Genomic DNA, 16,791 nt, shown 5'->3' with positions numbered 1-16,791 from the left:
TCTGTGACCTTTGACCTTCAGCTGAGTCCACACAGCTGTGTTTGCGTGTCCATCAGGGTCATTGGGAAAACACAGCGCTGAGGTTTGAACTGACGGTCACAGAAGGTCACATTATCCAATCAGCTTTCTGGGCACGTGCCCATCCAACAAAACATGATCAGAATTATGTTCTCTTAACTGTTAGATCATAAAATGTTATCAAATCATGAACTGGTGGAACACAGCAGTGTTTGCTCTGAGGACTCTACCAGAGTCTGCTCAGGAAACAGGAAAAACAGGGATGTGACTTTAATGAAAACTGCCTTTTTGTTCACCAAGACGTTCAGTAAGAGGACACAAAGCTGATCCAGAGGTTACCTGCTCAGGAGCACCAGGATGTTTGGATGGAGATAAATGAGCCAGGCTGCTCTCACCATCAGGTCAGACCTGCTGCTCCTCACAAAGAACACATAAGTAACCAGGGAACATTTTACCTGCATGGACAGGAGGAAGAGGAGGAGGAGGAGGAAGACAACAGCAGCTGTGTGTGTGTGTGTGTGAGAACGTTTCAACTGAACACAGTGTGAAAATCATCATAAAACTTTAATGAGTTCTTATATAAGAATTTATTAAAATTTTATGATGATGATCACGCCTAGGCCTATAGCAGCGTAACTAAGGGGTGGTTCAGGGTCACCTGATTGTGGTTGTAATGTGACAAAATATGGAAAAGTTCAAGGGGTATGAATACTTTTGCAAGCCACTGTACATGTAGGTTAACACCTGTGCTCAGGGAACAGGAAGCAGGTGGGTGCTAAATTTTTGTGTGGCAGGAAATGATCATAGTATTAAACACAACCCTCAAAGGACCGTTTGTTCCAGGAAACCCTGAAAAAGCTCCAGATGCCTGAGACAAGGCCGTGGGTGGAGTTTCACTTCTGCTGTGGCTTTTATTTTGGATACTTAAGAGTAGAATGGGAGGCAGAGCCTTCAGCTTTCAGGCGCCTCTTCTGTGGAACCAGCTCCCAGCTTGGATTCGGGAGACAGACACCCTCTCTATTTTTAAGATTAGGCTTAAAACTTTCCTTTATGATAAAGCTTATAGTTAGGGCTGGATCAGGTGACCCTGAACCCTCCCTTAGTTATGCTGCTATAGGCCTAGGCTGCTGGGGGGTTCCCATAATGCACTGAGTGTTTCTTTTCATTTACCTTATTTACTTTGTTTCTACTCCACTCTGTATTTAATCATTAGTTATTATTCAATTTAATTCAATTTTATTTATATAGCTCCAAATCACAACAAACAGTCGCCTCAAGGCGCTTTGTATTGTGGGTAAAGACCCTACAATAATACAGAGAAAACCCAACAGTCAAAACGACCCCCTATGAGCAGCACTTGGTGACAGTGGGAAGGAAAAACTCCCTTTAACAGGAAGAAACCTCCAGCAGAACCAGGCTCAGGGGGGGGGGGGTCATCTGCTGAGGGGGGGAGAGAAAAGACATGCTGTGGAAGAGAGCCAGAGATTAATAACAATTAATGATTAAATGCAGAGTGGAGTATAAACAAAGTAAGTAAGGTGAATGAGAAACAGTGCATTATGGGAACCCCCCAGCAGACTAGGCCTATAGCAGCATAACTAAGGGATGGTTCAGGGTCACCTGATCCAGCCCTAACTATAAGCTTTATCATAAAGGAAAGTTTTAAGCCTAATCTTAAAAATAGAGAGGGTGTCTGTCTCCTGAATCCAAGCTGGGAGCTGGTTCCACAGAAGAGGGGCCTGAAAGCTGAAGGCTCTGCCTCCCATTCTACTCTTAAGTATCCTAGGAACCACAAGTAAGCCAGCAGTCTGAGAGAGAAGTGCTCTGTTGGGGTGATATGGGACTATGAGGTCTTTGAGATAAGATGGGGCCTGATTATTCAAGACCTTGTATGTGAGGAGAAGGATTTTAAATTCTATTCTAGATTTAACAGGGAGCCAATGAAGAGAAGCCAATATGGGAGAAATCTGCTCTCTCTTTCTAGTCCCTGTCAGTACTCTAGCTGCAGCATTTTGGATCAGCTGAAGGCTTTTCAGGGAGCTTTTAGGACAGCCTGATAATAATGAATTACAATAATCCAGCCTAGAAGTAATAAATGCATGAATGAGCTTTTCAGCATCACTCTGAGAAAGGATGTTTCTAATTTTAGAAATATTGCGCAAATGCAAAAAAGCGGTCCTACATATTTGTTTAATATGTGCATTGAAGGACATATCCTGGTCAAAAATGACTCCAAGATTTCTCACAGTGTTACTGGAGGCCAAAGTAATGCCATCCAGAGTAAGTATCTGGTTAAATGCCATGTTTCTAAGATTTGTGGCTGCACTGAGGTCCAACAGGACAAGAACAGAGATGAGTCCACTGTCAGAGGCTGTAAGAAGATCATTTGTAACCTTCACTAATGCTGTTTCTGTACTGTGATGAATTCTGAAACCTGACTGAAACTCTTCAAATAAACCGTTCCTCTGCAGATGATCAGTGAGCTGTTTTACAACTACTCTTTCAAGAATCTTTGAGAGAAAAGGAAGGTTGGAGATTGGCCTATAATTAGCTAAGACAGCTGGGTCAGTGATGGCTTTTTAAGTAGAGGTTTAATTACAGCCACCTTGAAGGTCTGTGGTACATAGCCAACTAATAAAGACTGATTGATCATTTTTAAGATTGAAGCATCAATAATTGGAAAGACTTCTTTGAACAGTCTAGTAGGAATGGGATCTAACAAACATGTTGCTGGTTTGGAGGAAGTAACTATTGAAGTTAACGCTGAAAGATCAACTGGAGCAAAAGAGTCTAAACAAATACCAGCAGTGCTGAAAGCAGCCGAACATGAAGAATAATCTTTGAGATGGTTATGAATAATTTTTTCTCTGATTTCTAAAATGTTATTTGTAAAGAAATCCATGAAGTCACTACTAGTTAAAGTGAAAGGAATACTTGGCTCTACAGAGCTCTGACTCTTTGTCAGCCTGGCTACAGTGCTGAAAAGAAACCTGGGGTTGTTCTTATTTTCTTCAATTAATGATGAATAGTAAGATGTCCTAGCTTTACGGAGGGCTTTTTTATAGAGCAACAAACTCTTTTTGCAGGCTAAATGAGCATCTTCTAATTTAGTGAGACGCCATTCCCTCTCCAGCTTTCGGGTTATCTGCTTTAAGCTGTGCGTTTGTGAATTATACCACGGAGTCAGGCACTTCTGATTTGAAGCTTTCCTTTTCAGAGGAGCCACAGTATCCAAAGTTATACGCAGTGAGGATGTAAAACTATTGACGAGATAATCGACCTCACTGGGAGCAGAGTTTAGGTAGTTTATTAATCTCTGTCTCTCCCCCCTCACAGCAGATGACTGCCCCTCCCTGAGCCTGGTTCTGATGGAGGTTTCTTCCTGTTAAAAGGGAGTTTTTCCTTCCCACTGTCACCAAGTGCTGCTCATAGGGGGTCGTTTTGACTGTTGGGTTTTCTCTGTATTATTGTAGGGTCTTTACCCACAATACAAAGCGCCTTGAGGCGACTGTTTGTTGTGATTTGGCGCTATATAAATAAAATTGAATTGAAATTAATTGAATTCAATGTTCACTTCTGCTTTGGCTTTTATTTTGGAGGTTCACTTCTCCTTTAGTTTCTGACTTTCATTTCTGGGTTTGATACGTCACACCAAACATTCCTCTGGCTTTTAACCTGCATTCATTGATTGTTTATTGATCAGTGTTCTTGAATCTGCAGCTGTGGCTGTTTGATCTGACTTCTGATCAGTTTTCAGCTGCAGTTATTTTTATATTTGATTATTTTATTTTTCAGTTTCATGTCTTTATTTTATAATTTTTGTGTCTTTTTCTGTTTCGGTGGTTCAGGGTTTTTGGGGAGACATGAATGCTCCAGCTGGACATGGAACATCTCACCTAGGAGGGTCTAAGAGACATCCCAACTCCTGAACTCCTCCTCACATCCACAGCCCACAGTCTCTTCTCTGGAACCAATTTTAATGGATATTTATTAAAGCAGTAGCTGAGGTCAAAGCTGAAGACCTTCTCAGACTTGGACTTCGTTTCCTGAGCATTCAGATGCTCCAACGTGAAAGGTTTCATGATTTTCTTTGATGTATTCTTTTATTTTGGGGGTCTTTATTATGATTACTTCCTGCCCGCTTCATGTTCGATGTTGCTCCTCTGTGGGATCTTTGGGAAGGGAATCTGAAGGAAGTAAATCAGCAAAATAAAACAGGAAATGGACTAAACAGAGGGAAACAGGAGAGGAAATCATTTAAGCAAAGAAAAAAATGATTTGCTCAAACGTGATGATGAAAATCGTCTTCCAGCAGGAGCAGCAAAGGAGAGCACGTGGTCAGCTTCAGGCTCAGCCTTCATTGCAGGTTTGTCTTTGAGTCACAGCAGGTTGTTGCGCCTGCTGCTAAACTCTGAGCTGAAGTCAGACGGCGCCCCCTGTTGGATGCTCACTGCAGCTCCATCTGCTGTTTTCCCTCAGATTGTCCTGATATCAGCCATCTTCCTGATAATCTCTTATTGTGCAGCAGGTCCCAAATCCTGTGACCTGTGACCCTCTGCCTCCTCCACTCACATCTCTGAGGAGCAGGAGAGAAAGTGAGGAAGGGGGAGGGTCTTTAGATGAAGCTGCTTCAGGTCACCAACCATCAGAAGGTCAGTTAGACCCTGCAGTCCAGCGCAGAAAATACGTCAGCATCACATCTGAGCTGGAAAAATCAAATCCTGAAGCTGCTGAAAGGACTTTCTAAACCAGGGATCCTCAAGTCCAGGCCTCGAGGGCCGGTGTCCTGCAACTTTTAGATGTGTCTCTGCTTCAACACACCTGAGTCAAATATAGAAGTCATTAGCAGGACTCTGGAGAACTTGACTGCATACTGAGGAGGTAATTCAGCCATTTGATTCAGGTGTGTCGGATCAGGGTCACATCTAAAACCTGCAGGACACCGGCCCTCGAGGCCTGGATGTGAGGACCCCTGTTCTAAACAAACACGGTTTCCTGTGTCACCTGTACACACCTGGATGAGGTAAAGCATGAGGCTAATGCAGTAACACGGGCATCAGGCTGATGATTTTACAGATCTATGTCTTGGTCTTATTCCATAAAGAATCACAATTATTCTTAATTGCATTTAAAACAGGTTAATGATGGATCCTTCTGACTAACACGAGATCATTTATGGAATACAATAAAATCAACTTTTTGAATGTGAAAATGTTTTTCTTTTTTAATCAAAGAAGGAGAAACATCTAACAGCAGGAGGATCAATAAATGCAGTTATTGATCGTATTAAGAGTTCATTCACGATCTGACCAACTCTATCTTCACCCTGAGGCGGATGAGGGCAAGAAGCTGCAGCTGAGCTCGGATCTGAGGCACAGATTCAAGAAGTTTAGTGATCAATTATGAGCAGATTCCCGTGCCGGATTATCTGGAGGACTTTGGAGATGATAGATCTTTACAGGTTTAAACTTCCGTCCAGCAGAGCAGGTATCAGAGGAAAATACCCCCAAAACGGGGTATTTTCTGACGGAGTTCGGCGGAGCTGTCATCAGAGAGCGAAGCATGATTATTAATGCCACTCACAGATCACACGGAGCTCCCTTTATAGTCCCCGCAGAAAACAAACAAACAAACAAAAGGGAACTTTTTACGTCACAAGCCGGATTACCAGAGCTTCTCCACTCCTCGCGACATCTGTGGGGTTTCAGTCCCGTCCAATCAGACAGAGGCTGCGCAGGAGCTCCACCAATCGGAGGCCGGAGTGGGTCCCGTCGATCTGCCGCCTGCGCGCCGCAGCCTCTCATTGACTGTGGCCCCCGACGCTCCGCCCCGCCGCCGCGTCGCGCCGCGCCGCCGCCGCTCTCCGCTGGATGTGACAGAGGTGCGGCTCGCAGCAGCGACTCGAACTCGGCCGGAACCGAAGCGGGAGCAGCGGGACCGCTCCGGCTCCACACGTAAGTGTTCGTGACGAACGGAACCGAGACCCGGCGGTAAAACGCGGAAACGGCGTCCGTCCCACGCGCGGTTCGTAGATGAGACGAGGCTCAGCGGGAGGCCGGCGGCGGCACGCGGGCCGGAAACGGCCCGAAGTACCGACCGAGAGAGGCTGAGGGTCCGGGAGGAGGAGGAGGAGGAGGAGCGGCGGCGACGCCGCACCACAGGCCTCCATATTCACCACTCCATCCGCCTCCTTCTCCTCAGCTTGGACCTTATCTTCATCCTCCTCCTCTGCCTCACTCGGATCATATAAAGCATCTTGATGATCTGTGAGGATGATGATGTCATGATTTCAACTTCATTCTGAACATGATGATGCAGGTCTGAGGTCACAGATGTGTGCAGCTGTTTCTCATGATCAGCAGCTTCATCCTCCTCATTACTTCAGGATGTTTGTGACAAACTGAAATATGTCAAATAAAATACAATCACCAGGAAGCTGCTTCAGTTTGAAATTTTCAAAATAAAATTCCTTCAGAGAATGAATTTAAAACATTTTCCTGAATTTCTGTAAACTGTTTTTATTATTAAACATATTTAGTTTATATTTCAGATATATAGCTTTAAGCTTTATGGGAAAAATACAATTACAGGCCATGATTAACCTTTCTGAGCTTAAAGATTTGTATTGAAAATATCATTAAATATAACATTTTAATGAAAAACAATTATTATATACAAATATTAATTATTATTATTTATATATTATATTTGGGGTTAGCACTGCTGCCTCACAGTTAGAATAACATCTGGAAGGCCTGGGTTCGATTCCACCTTGGCCCAGGCCTCTCCCTCTCTCTGTGTGGAGGTTGCATGTTCTCCCCGTGCTTGCGTGGGTTTCCTCCGGGTACTCCGGCTTTCTCCCACATTCCAAACACATGCACCTACTGGGGTTAGGCAACCTGTACGGGGTGTACCCTGCCTCTTGCCCCATGACAGCTGGGATAGGCTCCAGCCCCCCCGCGACCCTGAACAGGATGAGTGGAAGCAGATGGATGGATGGATATTATATTTGTTGTATTTACTTTTTCATTTTAATTTTTTTAATAATTTGACTCACACTGTGTTTATGCCACTCTATTTTTATATTATTTAAGGTTTATATTTTTAAATATTATTAGGTATTATTATTATTATTTATATTATTGATACACAATTTTTAGTAATTTTTCCTAATATAATTTGTTTTGATAAATTTTTTGTATTTTATTAGTCTTTTTTTAATTAAATTTTAATTAATTTTAAATTTTATCTTTTTTATCTTTATCTTAAATTTTATTTTAAGACGTGATTTATCTTGAGGCTGATTTATATCATTAAATTATATTTTTTTATCCCATTTTATTTTGTACCATAATTCTGTTTTGTGTCCTTTTGAATAAAGATAAGATAAGGTTTATTTGTCACACGCAACGTATTTTGTACCTGGAGCCAATGGTAATAAGTAAAATTATATAATATTTGCTTTTGCATTCATTATATGTTTATTTTATTTCAAGTTTGACTTTCTTTGACTTTATTTTACATCATATCTTATTTTTTTCAATTTTTTGTGTTTTTCTGATTTTTTTTTTAATTAATTTATTTTTTGCTTTGTTTCACTGCGCTCTTATTTTGAAGGACAATCCGCCGTTCTTCCGTCCCTTCCAACCATTTAATCCTTTCCCACAATGCTCTGTGAGCACGGCGGTTGCTTCCTGTTTATTGTGGCCGTTTACCCCGGTGAGTCTGACGGTTAACCCCGCTCTCCTGAAGCCGAAGCTTGGTGAGTTACCGGATCCGGCCCCGTTTTACCGGCGGCACTGCCCCGCACCGTTTGTACCGCTCTCTTATTTTGACAGCGGAAAAAAATCCTCCTGCTTCCTCATCATTGACAGCGAGCCCGACCGAGCCGGAACTACACTCAGAAAATCGATGATTTTACAGCTGCTCGCGGAGCGACGCGCAGAAGATAATTTTTCGATCACTTAAAGATGCTTTTTGTATAAGTCGGTGTTGGGGACATTTCGGCCTTCCGGTTTCTTAACAGTAAGCTGTGAGTGCGGGTGAACCGGGTTTGTTTAATAATGGATGCCCTGCTGGCAGCCGCCCTCCGCGGGCTGCTACCGGGAAATAACTGCTGGGATTGCTGAAAATGGCTCACATTTCTGTTCATATTTAATGCGACTTAAACGTTTATGTTTTTATTCGACGGATAATCGATGTTTGAGTGATTAAATGAGGCTTTTCGGCGGAAAAATTTGTCTGGCGCGTTCGCTCAGCTGGCGGCGGGCTGCGGGACATAAAAACGGCGGAATTGTGAACGGAGTTCCGCGCGGCGGAATTCCGCGTTAAAACGGAACGGGTTTGTGTTCTGAGGTCATACCGGCGGTGGTCACGTGAGCCAGTGACGCTTCCAGGTAGGACTTTAGCATGCTGTGGGGAGTTCAGAGGTCGGTTGTCATTTTCAGTGACGTCACTCGGCGCTATCCTTATATGGATATGTGCTGTCAGGCTGAAACTGAAAGACATACGAGGAACAAAAGACGGGTGGATGTGGAGGTGTGGGCAGTTAGACACCCGAGGGGCATGTGTAGCCCCACTTCACCCCCCAAACTTTGCTGTCAGCAAGTGCAGGTTTCAGGATCCAGAACCAGAGGCCACTTAAAACATGTCCAGTTTAAGGCACAGAGACACCTGTGTGGCTCCGCCTTAACTCCAGCTCAGTCCTTCATCATTTCCTCTTCTTCTTCAGAACATGTTAGGTTGGTCTGTCAGGAACTTGGTTAACAAGTGGCTACGAAAATTTTAGTGCTAACAGTGACTGGGCGCCAAAAGCTGACCCACCCACTGAAGGGAACACCCCGATTCATCAGATGCTGTACAGAGCATCTCTGAAATGTGTCACAGGTGGTTTTTGGAAGCCACATTGAGAAGGAGACAGGAAGTCAAGGCTGGAAAGGCTGAGAGCTTCCAGTCAGTTTCCAAAATAAAAGTGCAGACTAAATGCCTCTGAAACACTCCTGGTTTGTTTTGAACAAAAGAGCAAAAACATGGGACCAGTCTGCACGTTCCGGGGTTGAACTCTGGTCAATCTCACATTAAAGTTGGGTTAATCTTGGGCTAAAGTAAGTGATGTGTGTAGTGAGTGAAGCTCTGCTGGCATCTCTGCACTGCAAAGGCCGCTGCCTCTGCTCACTGTTTGAATATTAGAATATTTGACTGTCAGTGAGAGCAGAAGGTCAAAGGGCAGCCTCAATTCAGATGTGACCGCTAGCCTGTTAGCCAGTTAGCTTTCACTGACTTTTAGTATAACAGGAAAAGAATGCTAGCTGAGAGAAGACTGCAATGGCTATCTTCCGATCAGACTCTGAGCTGTGATTGGCTTTTACTCATGACATGTAACCAGTCACATGGATGGGATTTTGCTGTAGCTCAGATAGCAGTGGTGGCATCATGAACAATAATCAGATGGGCTTTAGTTTACCTTTCAGAGTTGATGGATTCACTCAGGCCTTTATTTGATCTGCTTTATTGTTTTTAACCAATCACTCCGCAGCTTTAGTGATCCATTTGCCCTCCCTCTTTCAGGTCTGCAAGTTCTCCACTGAAGTTCTTCCTTACCTCTTCGCTCCGGGTTCACTTATTCAGAATGGAGGACTCGGAGACGGAGCTGGCGGTGTCAGAGCCTGATGCCCTGGGTGCAGACTTCATCACGGTGGAACTGGACACGCAGCCCATCGAGTACGTGGTGAAGTGGGCCGAGGTCGGCTCCAAGTTCACCATTTCCTGTGTGAAGAAGGACTCAGATGACCCGTCAGACCTGACTGCCGACCAGCTGAAGATCGAGACGGATGAGGCCTTCTTCGCCCCATATGAGGAGGTGTATCCCTGTGAGGTGACGGAACAGAGCGTGGAGATAAAGACAGACTCTGACGAGGAGGACGATGGCGTGGAGGAGCATGAGGTGCTGGTGGAGGCGGGGAGCAGCCAGCTGGATGGTGAGGCCGACTCAGACCAGGACAACTATGAGCCCGATGAGCGGCAGTTCCGCTGCAGCTACTGCGGGAAGTGCTACAGCCACGCCTCCAGCCTGTACCGCCATCAGCAGACACACACAGGCAAGAGCTCCGGAGCCCCACCCCCTGCCAAGCGTGCGTTGGAGCCAACACACCAGGATGCACGCTACACCTGCCCCCACTGCGGCATGAGTTTCAAAGGAAGCAGGTTTGTAGACTTTAGCCAGTGGTGTCTTTGTTCTCCTGTTGACTGTGTGATCTAGCTTCCTGTTCTCTGTTCACCTGACAGGATGCTGGGCAGCCACCTGCGGCTGCACGGGAAGCGACGAATCCACCCGTGCAACATCTGCGGCAAGGAGTTCAACCACAGCTCGAGCCTGTCACGCCACCGCCTCATTCACAAGAAAGGGAAGGGCATCCCCAAAGATGCCGCCATCGGCACCAGTGTGGCGACCTTGCGTCACACGCTGAAGGCCGGCACTAGGAACAAGAAGACAAAGCGGCAGCAGCATGTGGCAACTGCCATCATCCAGAGCCAGGGCAGCGATAAGTTCTACGCCTGCCCTCAGTGCGACATGACCTTCAGGACGTCCACACAGCTGTCGAAGCATCAGGTGACACACGTCAAGGAGCTACTGGACAACTACACGCCGGGCAAGGAGAACCTCGCCGAGACCTCGTCTGACCTCAAGATCCGCCTCAAGCTCTGCTCCCGTGATAAGCCCAACTTCTACACACTGTGCAAGAAGAACCGCCGCCGCCGGGGCGGCCGGGCCACTAAGCGGGGCCAAGGCTCCTCTGAGGATGAGGATGGCACAGGTGGAGGGCGCCACGGCTGCAGCCAATGCGGGAAGCAGTTCAGCCACGCCTCCAGCCTGGCACGGCACCAGCAAACCCATAGGGTGGCGGACGGTGACGGGCGAGGGAAGTTGCAGCAGCACCCGAAGACCGGGCTCCCCACCAAGAACAAGACCTACACATGTGCGGCTTGCAACAAGACCTTCATGCACTCGTCCAGCTTCTCACGCCACAAGAAGGCCCACATGGAGGAGGAGCACCGTGCTCGCGCTGCCGCCAAGCGCCGGAAGAGGCCTGTGCTGGATGAGACCGCGCCCCTTGAGTCCGACTCGGAGTGAAGCCGCCGGTCTGGACTGGCCTTGCACCAGTTCTGGATCAGCGCTGACTGGTTCTGTACTGGTTTGGGACCAGTTCTGGAAAAGTTCTGATTGGAAAAGTTCTAGACCAGTTCTGGACCAGTTGGGGACAGATTCTGGTTGTCCGGGTTTCAGGAACTGGAACTGGTTGATTCTTCTCTGGTGTAGATAGCAGCAGGATATCCACATATGGTCACATGGTGGGGGGACCTCCACCTGTGGTCATGTCCATATATGGTCATAACAGACCATTAGCTAAATGCTCTTAAGAATGGGATTAGATTCACATGCTCCGCCCCTTGCCCCACCTCTCCACCTGTTTCTCTGCTGTCACATGGATGCTTCATTCTACCCCCTCCACTCTCCTGTTTCCCTATCAGTCACCTGAAGCAAAGAGGCTGGAGTCAGTCAGAGCATCATGGGAAACGGAGTTCTGACATCAAACCTGCAGGGTCAGTTTCTGAAACATTATCAATAAATCAGAACTGATCAGTCATTTCGATCAGCAGGAAACTGATCTGCAGCCGATTGATGATGGATTGGTCTTTTATTGGACTGCGTTTGTTGTCTTTTATCTGCACGCAGATGACCAACAAAACAAATTGATCAATGAAGATGATCAGTGTGATTAGAGGTTTCTCTAAATTAGTCTGAAGCTCGTAAAATGTCTGGAACAAATAATCATTATCTTCCATCACTGATTATTTCTCTTCTGTTCATATTATTGATCATTGGAGCTTCTCGCTCGCTTCCTCTGGCTCTGACGCGGTTCCCGCCTCAGCTCATCTCTGTGGTCGTTCTCTTCCTGTGAGACGTTACTGCCCACTCCCACTCTGAGTGATCTGATTGGCTGAAGTTCTTCCGGGCGCAGCGTTCTGATTGGGTGGCTGTGTTTCACCTTCCACGTGTTCGTTTTTTTTTTTTTTTTTTATTTTTAAGGGTTGACATGTGACCCTCAACTGGACGGCCATGTTTGCTAGTGTCGGAGGTCAAAGGTCCAACTGCACTACTTATTTATGAATTTGATGTAATATAGAAACCATATTTAAACAACAACAGCAACAAAAAAAAAAAAAAAAAACTGGAGTGGCCCTGCCCACCACCATCCTGTAGTTTCATCATCATCATCACTAACAGGAAACAGTTTTCAGAGTATAAGTCTAAATCAGTTTAGATGGAAGACGCTGCAATTCAGTGTGATGGGAGCAAACCAATCAGCTGATTTCGGGAAGTCAGTGACACATAAACGCAGACGAGTAATCCTCAGGACATTTCAGAGTAAAATCATAAAAGATGAATCAGATTTAAAGCAGCTGAATCCAGACAGATGGTTATCTGAGGAAACGTTCTGATTGCTGACTGAAACCACAGAGTTTAAATTTGGGGCAGCTGATTGGACACAGCCAAGGTTAGAGGTTTTGAACTTGTGCAGAGTTTTTATTTAACCGAACAAAGCTTCCTCAGACCAGGTGAAAACAGGTTAGCTGAGACTTGGAGGGGGGTCAGGTAAATTCTGAGCAGACCTAAGGTCTGCTGAATCAAAATCTAAAAGCAAAGATTCAAATCTGGAAGAAAAGCAAATGACTGAAAAGTTTAGTTTTTATTGGTCAAGATGAGAAAACAAAATGAGAATTGGCATCCTTCTGAGGCTGAAACTGAGTTTTTATAGGATGGAGCTGAATCTGATCAATCTGATCGGTCCAAACAGTCTTTAATCTGAGAACATGTGGAACAAGCATCTGGACCAAATGTCTGCTTTAGTGTCACTGACAGCCTAAAACTGTTGGTAAAAATTAGAAGCAAGCTGAGTTCACTCAGAAACACCTGGAAGACCGAGGGAATAGTTCCCTGTGATCAAACGGAGGAGAGGTCAGGTCGGGCTGGTTTTGTTGTTCAGATTTTTGGATTCAAGTCTACGTCTGATTGGACTGTTGCGACTTCAACTACGGGACTGATCGGACTGATTGATTTGATCAGAAGAGAAAATAAAGACTGGAGTTTTGTCAAAGATGTTTGAGTGTTTAAAAATCTTCCAGGAGCTGTCTGTTAAATTATTCAAAGATTCAGGACAATTGATTGGTTAATCTGAGTCCCATTGAGCACATCTCTCCACGATCAGTGGGACTAATCAGACTGATTGACCTTATCGGATGAAGATGTTTTAAAAAAAAAAAAAAAAAATCCTGCAGCTGTTTGTTAAATTCTTCGGACTCTGATGGACTCTCCAAAATAAAAGCCTCACCTGTGGAGGGCCCCTGAAGCCCTGCCCCTTTCACTTTCTGTTTCCTGCTTATTGACACTTTGAGTTTGAGACTTTTATTGTGTGAATCAGATTGGATTTAATTTAATGCTGACCTATTTATGAGTGTGTGCAGGCGGCAGAGCGTCTGCGTCACTCCTCAAATGTCCGTAGAAAATGAGGCTCCTCCCTCTGGCCCGCCCCCGGCCTCCACATTCTGGTTTATTTCAGGCCTTAAACCTCCTCTCTGTCCGTGGCACTCTTAGATCCATGTTGTGTTGGTTTGTTTGGGTTCGCAGCGCCGCCTGCTGATAGGTTGTTCGTCATTGTATCGTGTTTGCCGATAGAATAAACCCAGTTGACATGTTTTGTCTTGCGTTTTGTAATAAACCTTTAAAAGAACTTTCTCTGTGAGTCTGATTAAACTCACCTGCTCAGCAGGTAAAGTCAGCAAACCCTGAGAGCCAGTTACTGTGGTAACTGAAACTCAGCAAGATGTAGACAGACACCGATCGGTGATCAGTGATTTGAAGTAATTGGTCACAGTGATGGCTCGGCGTGAGAGGAGAGATGTCCTGAAGGTCAGATGATTCTTCATTCTGAATCTTAAATGTATTCATGATGGAAAATTTCACCTGTTTTAATCTTCTTGGAGCTCATCGATAAAAATCTGGAACATTTTCTTCAGCAGTAACGTGAGAAAGCAGCGCCGTGAAGATGAAACGAGTTTAACAGCAGAAAACTCGACTTAATCTCGAGCTCAGCAGGATTCCTCACATGTTCTGCTTGAGTCAGAAGCACTGCCCAGGTTTCTTTGATTACATGTGATCAGATATCTACAGCGTTCAGCCTTCTTCATGGAGACCAGGTCATGGGGCTGACTGATGGAGATTCGTTCCTCCACAAGATCTCCAAGCTGCTTTGTGAGATTCTGATGGGAGTTTTCTGGCCATGGATCCAAGATGTTAATATGATGATCTCTGAGCCTCTTGATGATCACTGGTGCCTTGTAACATGGAGCTCCATCATGCTGATTGGCCCTAAACTGCTCCTGGAAGTCCTTACAAAGCAGAAGCCCTCAAACTCTCATCAGCTTGGAGCTCTGATGGTGCAGGAACGGATCTCCATCAGTCAGGATTTGGCCCAGGATCTGGTCTCGGTCCAGCAGGTGTTGTAAACTTGTGTTTACATCAGACAGAGACATCATGTGACCTCAGTTTGGGTTGTATGTCAGATGAACCCTCTGGTCCAAACTCACATTCATCACCTCGTCAGACTCATTCACACTGTCTACCAGTGCTCCTTTCAGAGGCGATGCTTGCTTCCTTTGAGCTCCACGTTGGTGATGGTTCCCAGCAGACACTGAAACACAGACCATCCTAGGGTGGGTTCTCTTTAGGCCCTCCTTTTGAGCTCCACCTGTGAGGTCAATTTAAATGTCTTCTAAAATAAGGTGTGGCTCATTGCACCGTTCTAAAGGATCTAAAGTTTGAACCTCCAAATCATCAAGTCTGAGTCTGAGCTCAGCTGCTGTCAGGCTGCCACCCATTCATTAGATTTAAAATGTCAGTTTTATTCTGTATGAAGGGAGTGAAATGACTCATTCACATTCCTCCAGATTCAAATGGATGCTCTGCTCTGTATTTACCTGTTGCCATGGTGAACTCAGGGTGAACATACTCAGAGCTGGCTGACTCTGATCAGCTTTTCAGAGTTTATTAGACCTGATCCAGATGTTCTGTGTACAAATCAAAAACAGACCTGCAGCTGCTCTGAGCTGCCACTGGGGGGCAGTACATCATCACCTTCAGCTCTTCAGCTCCACTGAGGGCAGCAAACATGCAGCAGGGCTCTCAGAGAGGAGGAGGAGGAGGATGAAGGAGAGCGGAGCCTTCCAGTGGTCAGACTGTGTAACTGCAGCTGCTCAGACACACTTTAATAATGAAAACCTAAAAATGTAGAAACATCAAGGTTTGTGTTGGAAAGAATCAGAGGACTGAGGAGAGGATTTCAAACTGCTTCCAAGCCACAAGAAGAAAGTGAAGCAGGAAGGTGATGTGAAGGTGAGCAGCTCGGCTCCTTCTCTGTGAGCACACCTGTCTGTTATTCAGTGGGTGGAGTTTCCTTAAGTTATAATTAGGCAGCTCATTGGCTCCTTCTTCCCTGGAGGTGGGTGTATCATCCATCTGTGAATCTCAGAGCACTCTAATGCCTCTTTTCCAATAGATAGATACTTTATTGATCCCACAAGGGAAATTATTGTGTTACAGTAGCAGAAAAATAATACAGTCTACAATAAGTAAACAACAAAGTGCCACAGGCACAGAGTGGAAAACTATACATATACAACAGTGATAAAAACAAAATATATAAATGTAGGTAAAGAAGAGTCATAGTAAGACTGACACTGCATTAATAATTTGGATTACTAAATAATATGAGCACTAGGAATCCGAAAGACAATTGCAAGAAGATATAACACAGAAATGTGTGTGTCCTGACTGGTGTGTTCACCTGTCACAGAAAGAGTTATTATAGAAAGAAGAGTTGTTATACAGTTTTATGGAGAATGGTAGGAATGATTTCCTGAAGCATTCTTTATGGTTGAATCAGCCTGAGGGAGAAGGAGCTCTGCTCCCTCAGCAGTGTGGAGTGGAGGAGGTGAGATGGATTGTCCATGATGGAGAGCAGTTTGTTCACTGTCCTCCTGCCCCACACTGACTCAAACACCTCCAAATTCGGACCAATGATGGTTCCAGCCTTGTGAATCAGTTTGTTGATCCTGCTGGCATCTCTGGCGCTGATGCTGCAAAGTAGATGGCACTTGCTATCACAGACTAGTAGAAGTAGTAGAAGATCTCCAACACCTTGCTGCACACATTAAAGGATCTGAGCTTAGAATGGCAGCATGGAAACGCAATACTGCATCGATAAATATAAAAGCCCCCTAATCCAAGTTTCTAACATGCTGAAAGTTACTTTAGAATGAGTGGGGATAAAAACAGGAAGGGACGAGTCCCATCTTGCAGCCCAGAAATGCGACACGAAAGCAAAGCTTGCAGTGGGTGGTGGGTGAGGTAGCGGTGGAGGGCACGTGGGACCTTAAATCGAAAATGAAGAAGGAGTTATCAAAAATGAGAACGAGCTTAAAGGAGGACATTAAAGTCCAACTGAGTGAGCTTACAAATGAAATAAATCAGCAGGTTAGCGCCGCCACCAATAAGATTGAGGAGGTGGCTAAGTGCCTTGGAGAAATGGAGAAGAACATGGCGGAGAAAGAGAAATGGGACATTGGAGTGCGGGATGCCATTGTTCAGCTGCTAAATAACCAGAAGTTGCTTCGGGAGATTACAGACTTGGAGGGTCGCTCACGCCGGAATAATCT

At 45.2% G+C, this 16,791-nt stretch overlaps 1 protein-coding gene across 1 annotated transcript; it reads left to right on the top strand.

Moving 5' to 3' along the window:
• The first annotated feature begins 5,840 nt into the window (after window positions 1–5,840).
• On the top strand, window positions 5,841–13,773 carry LOC115793231 (zinc finger protein 135). Its single transcript, XM_030748115.1, has 3 exons — window positions 5,841–5,972; window positions 9,586–10,221; window positions 10,303–13,773. The coding sequence occupies exons 2-3, from the start codon at window positions 9,647–9,649 to the stop codon at window positions 11,147–11,149; spliced, it is 1,422 nt and encodes a 473-aa protein (XP_030603975.1). The 5' UTR covers window positions 5,841–5,972; window positions 9,586–9,646; the 3' UTR covers window positions 11,150–13,773.
• Window positions 13,774–16,791: the final 3,018 nt, after the last annotated feature.

The sequence above is a fragment of the Archocentrus centrarchus genome, chromosome 15 (genome assembly GCF_007364275.1).
Source record: "Archocentrus centrarchus isolate MPI-CPG fArcCen1 chromosome 15, fArcCen1, whole genome shotgun sequence".
In the NCBI taxonomy this organism is placed as follows: Eukaryota; Metazoa; Chordata; class Actinopteri; order Cichliformes; family Cichlidae; genus Archocentrus; species Archocentrus centrarchus.
The sequence above is the reverse complement of the archived record's forward strand: the minus strand, read 5'-3'. Positions and strand labels throughout refer to the sequence as shown.

What these genes read in the sequence shown, in the direction of transcription:
- LOC115793231 (XM_030748115.1), top strand. Translation starts at nt 9,647, where the DNA reads ATGGAGGACTCGGAGACGGAGCTGGCGGTGTCAGAGCCTGATGCCCTG. An exon ending in ATGAGTTTCAAAGGAAGCAG is followed by an intron (nt 10,222 to 10,302) that starts GTTTGTAGACTT and finishes TTCACCTGACAG; the next exon opens with GATGCTGGGCAGCCACCTGC.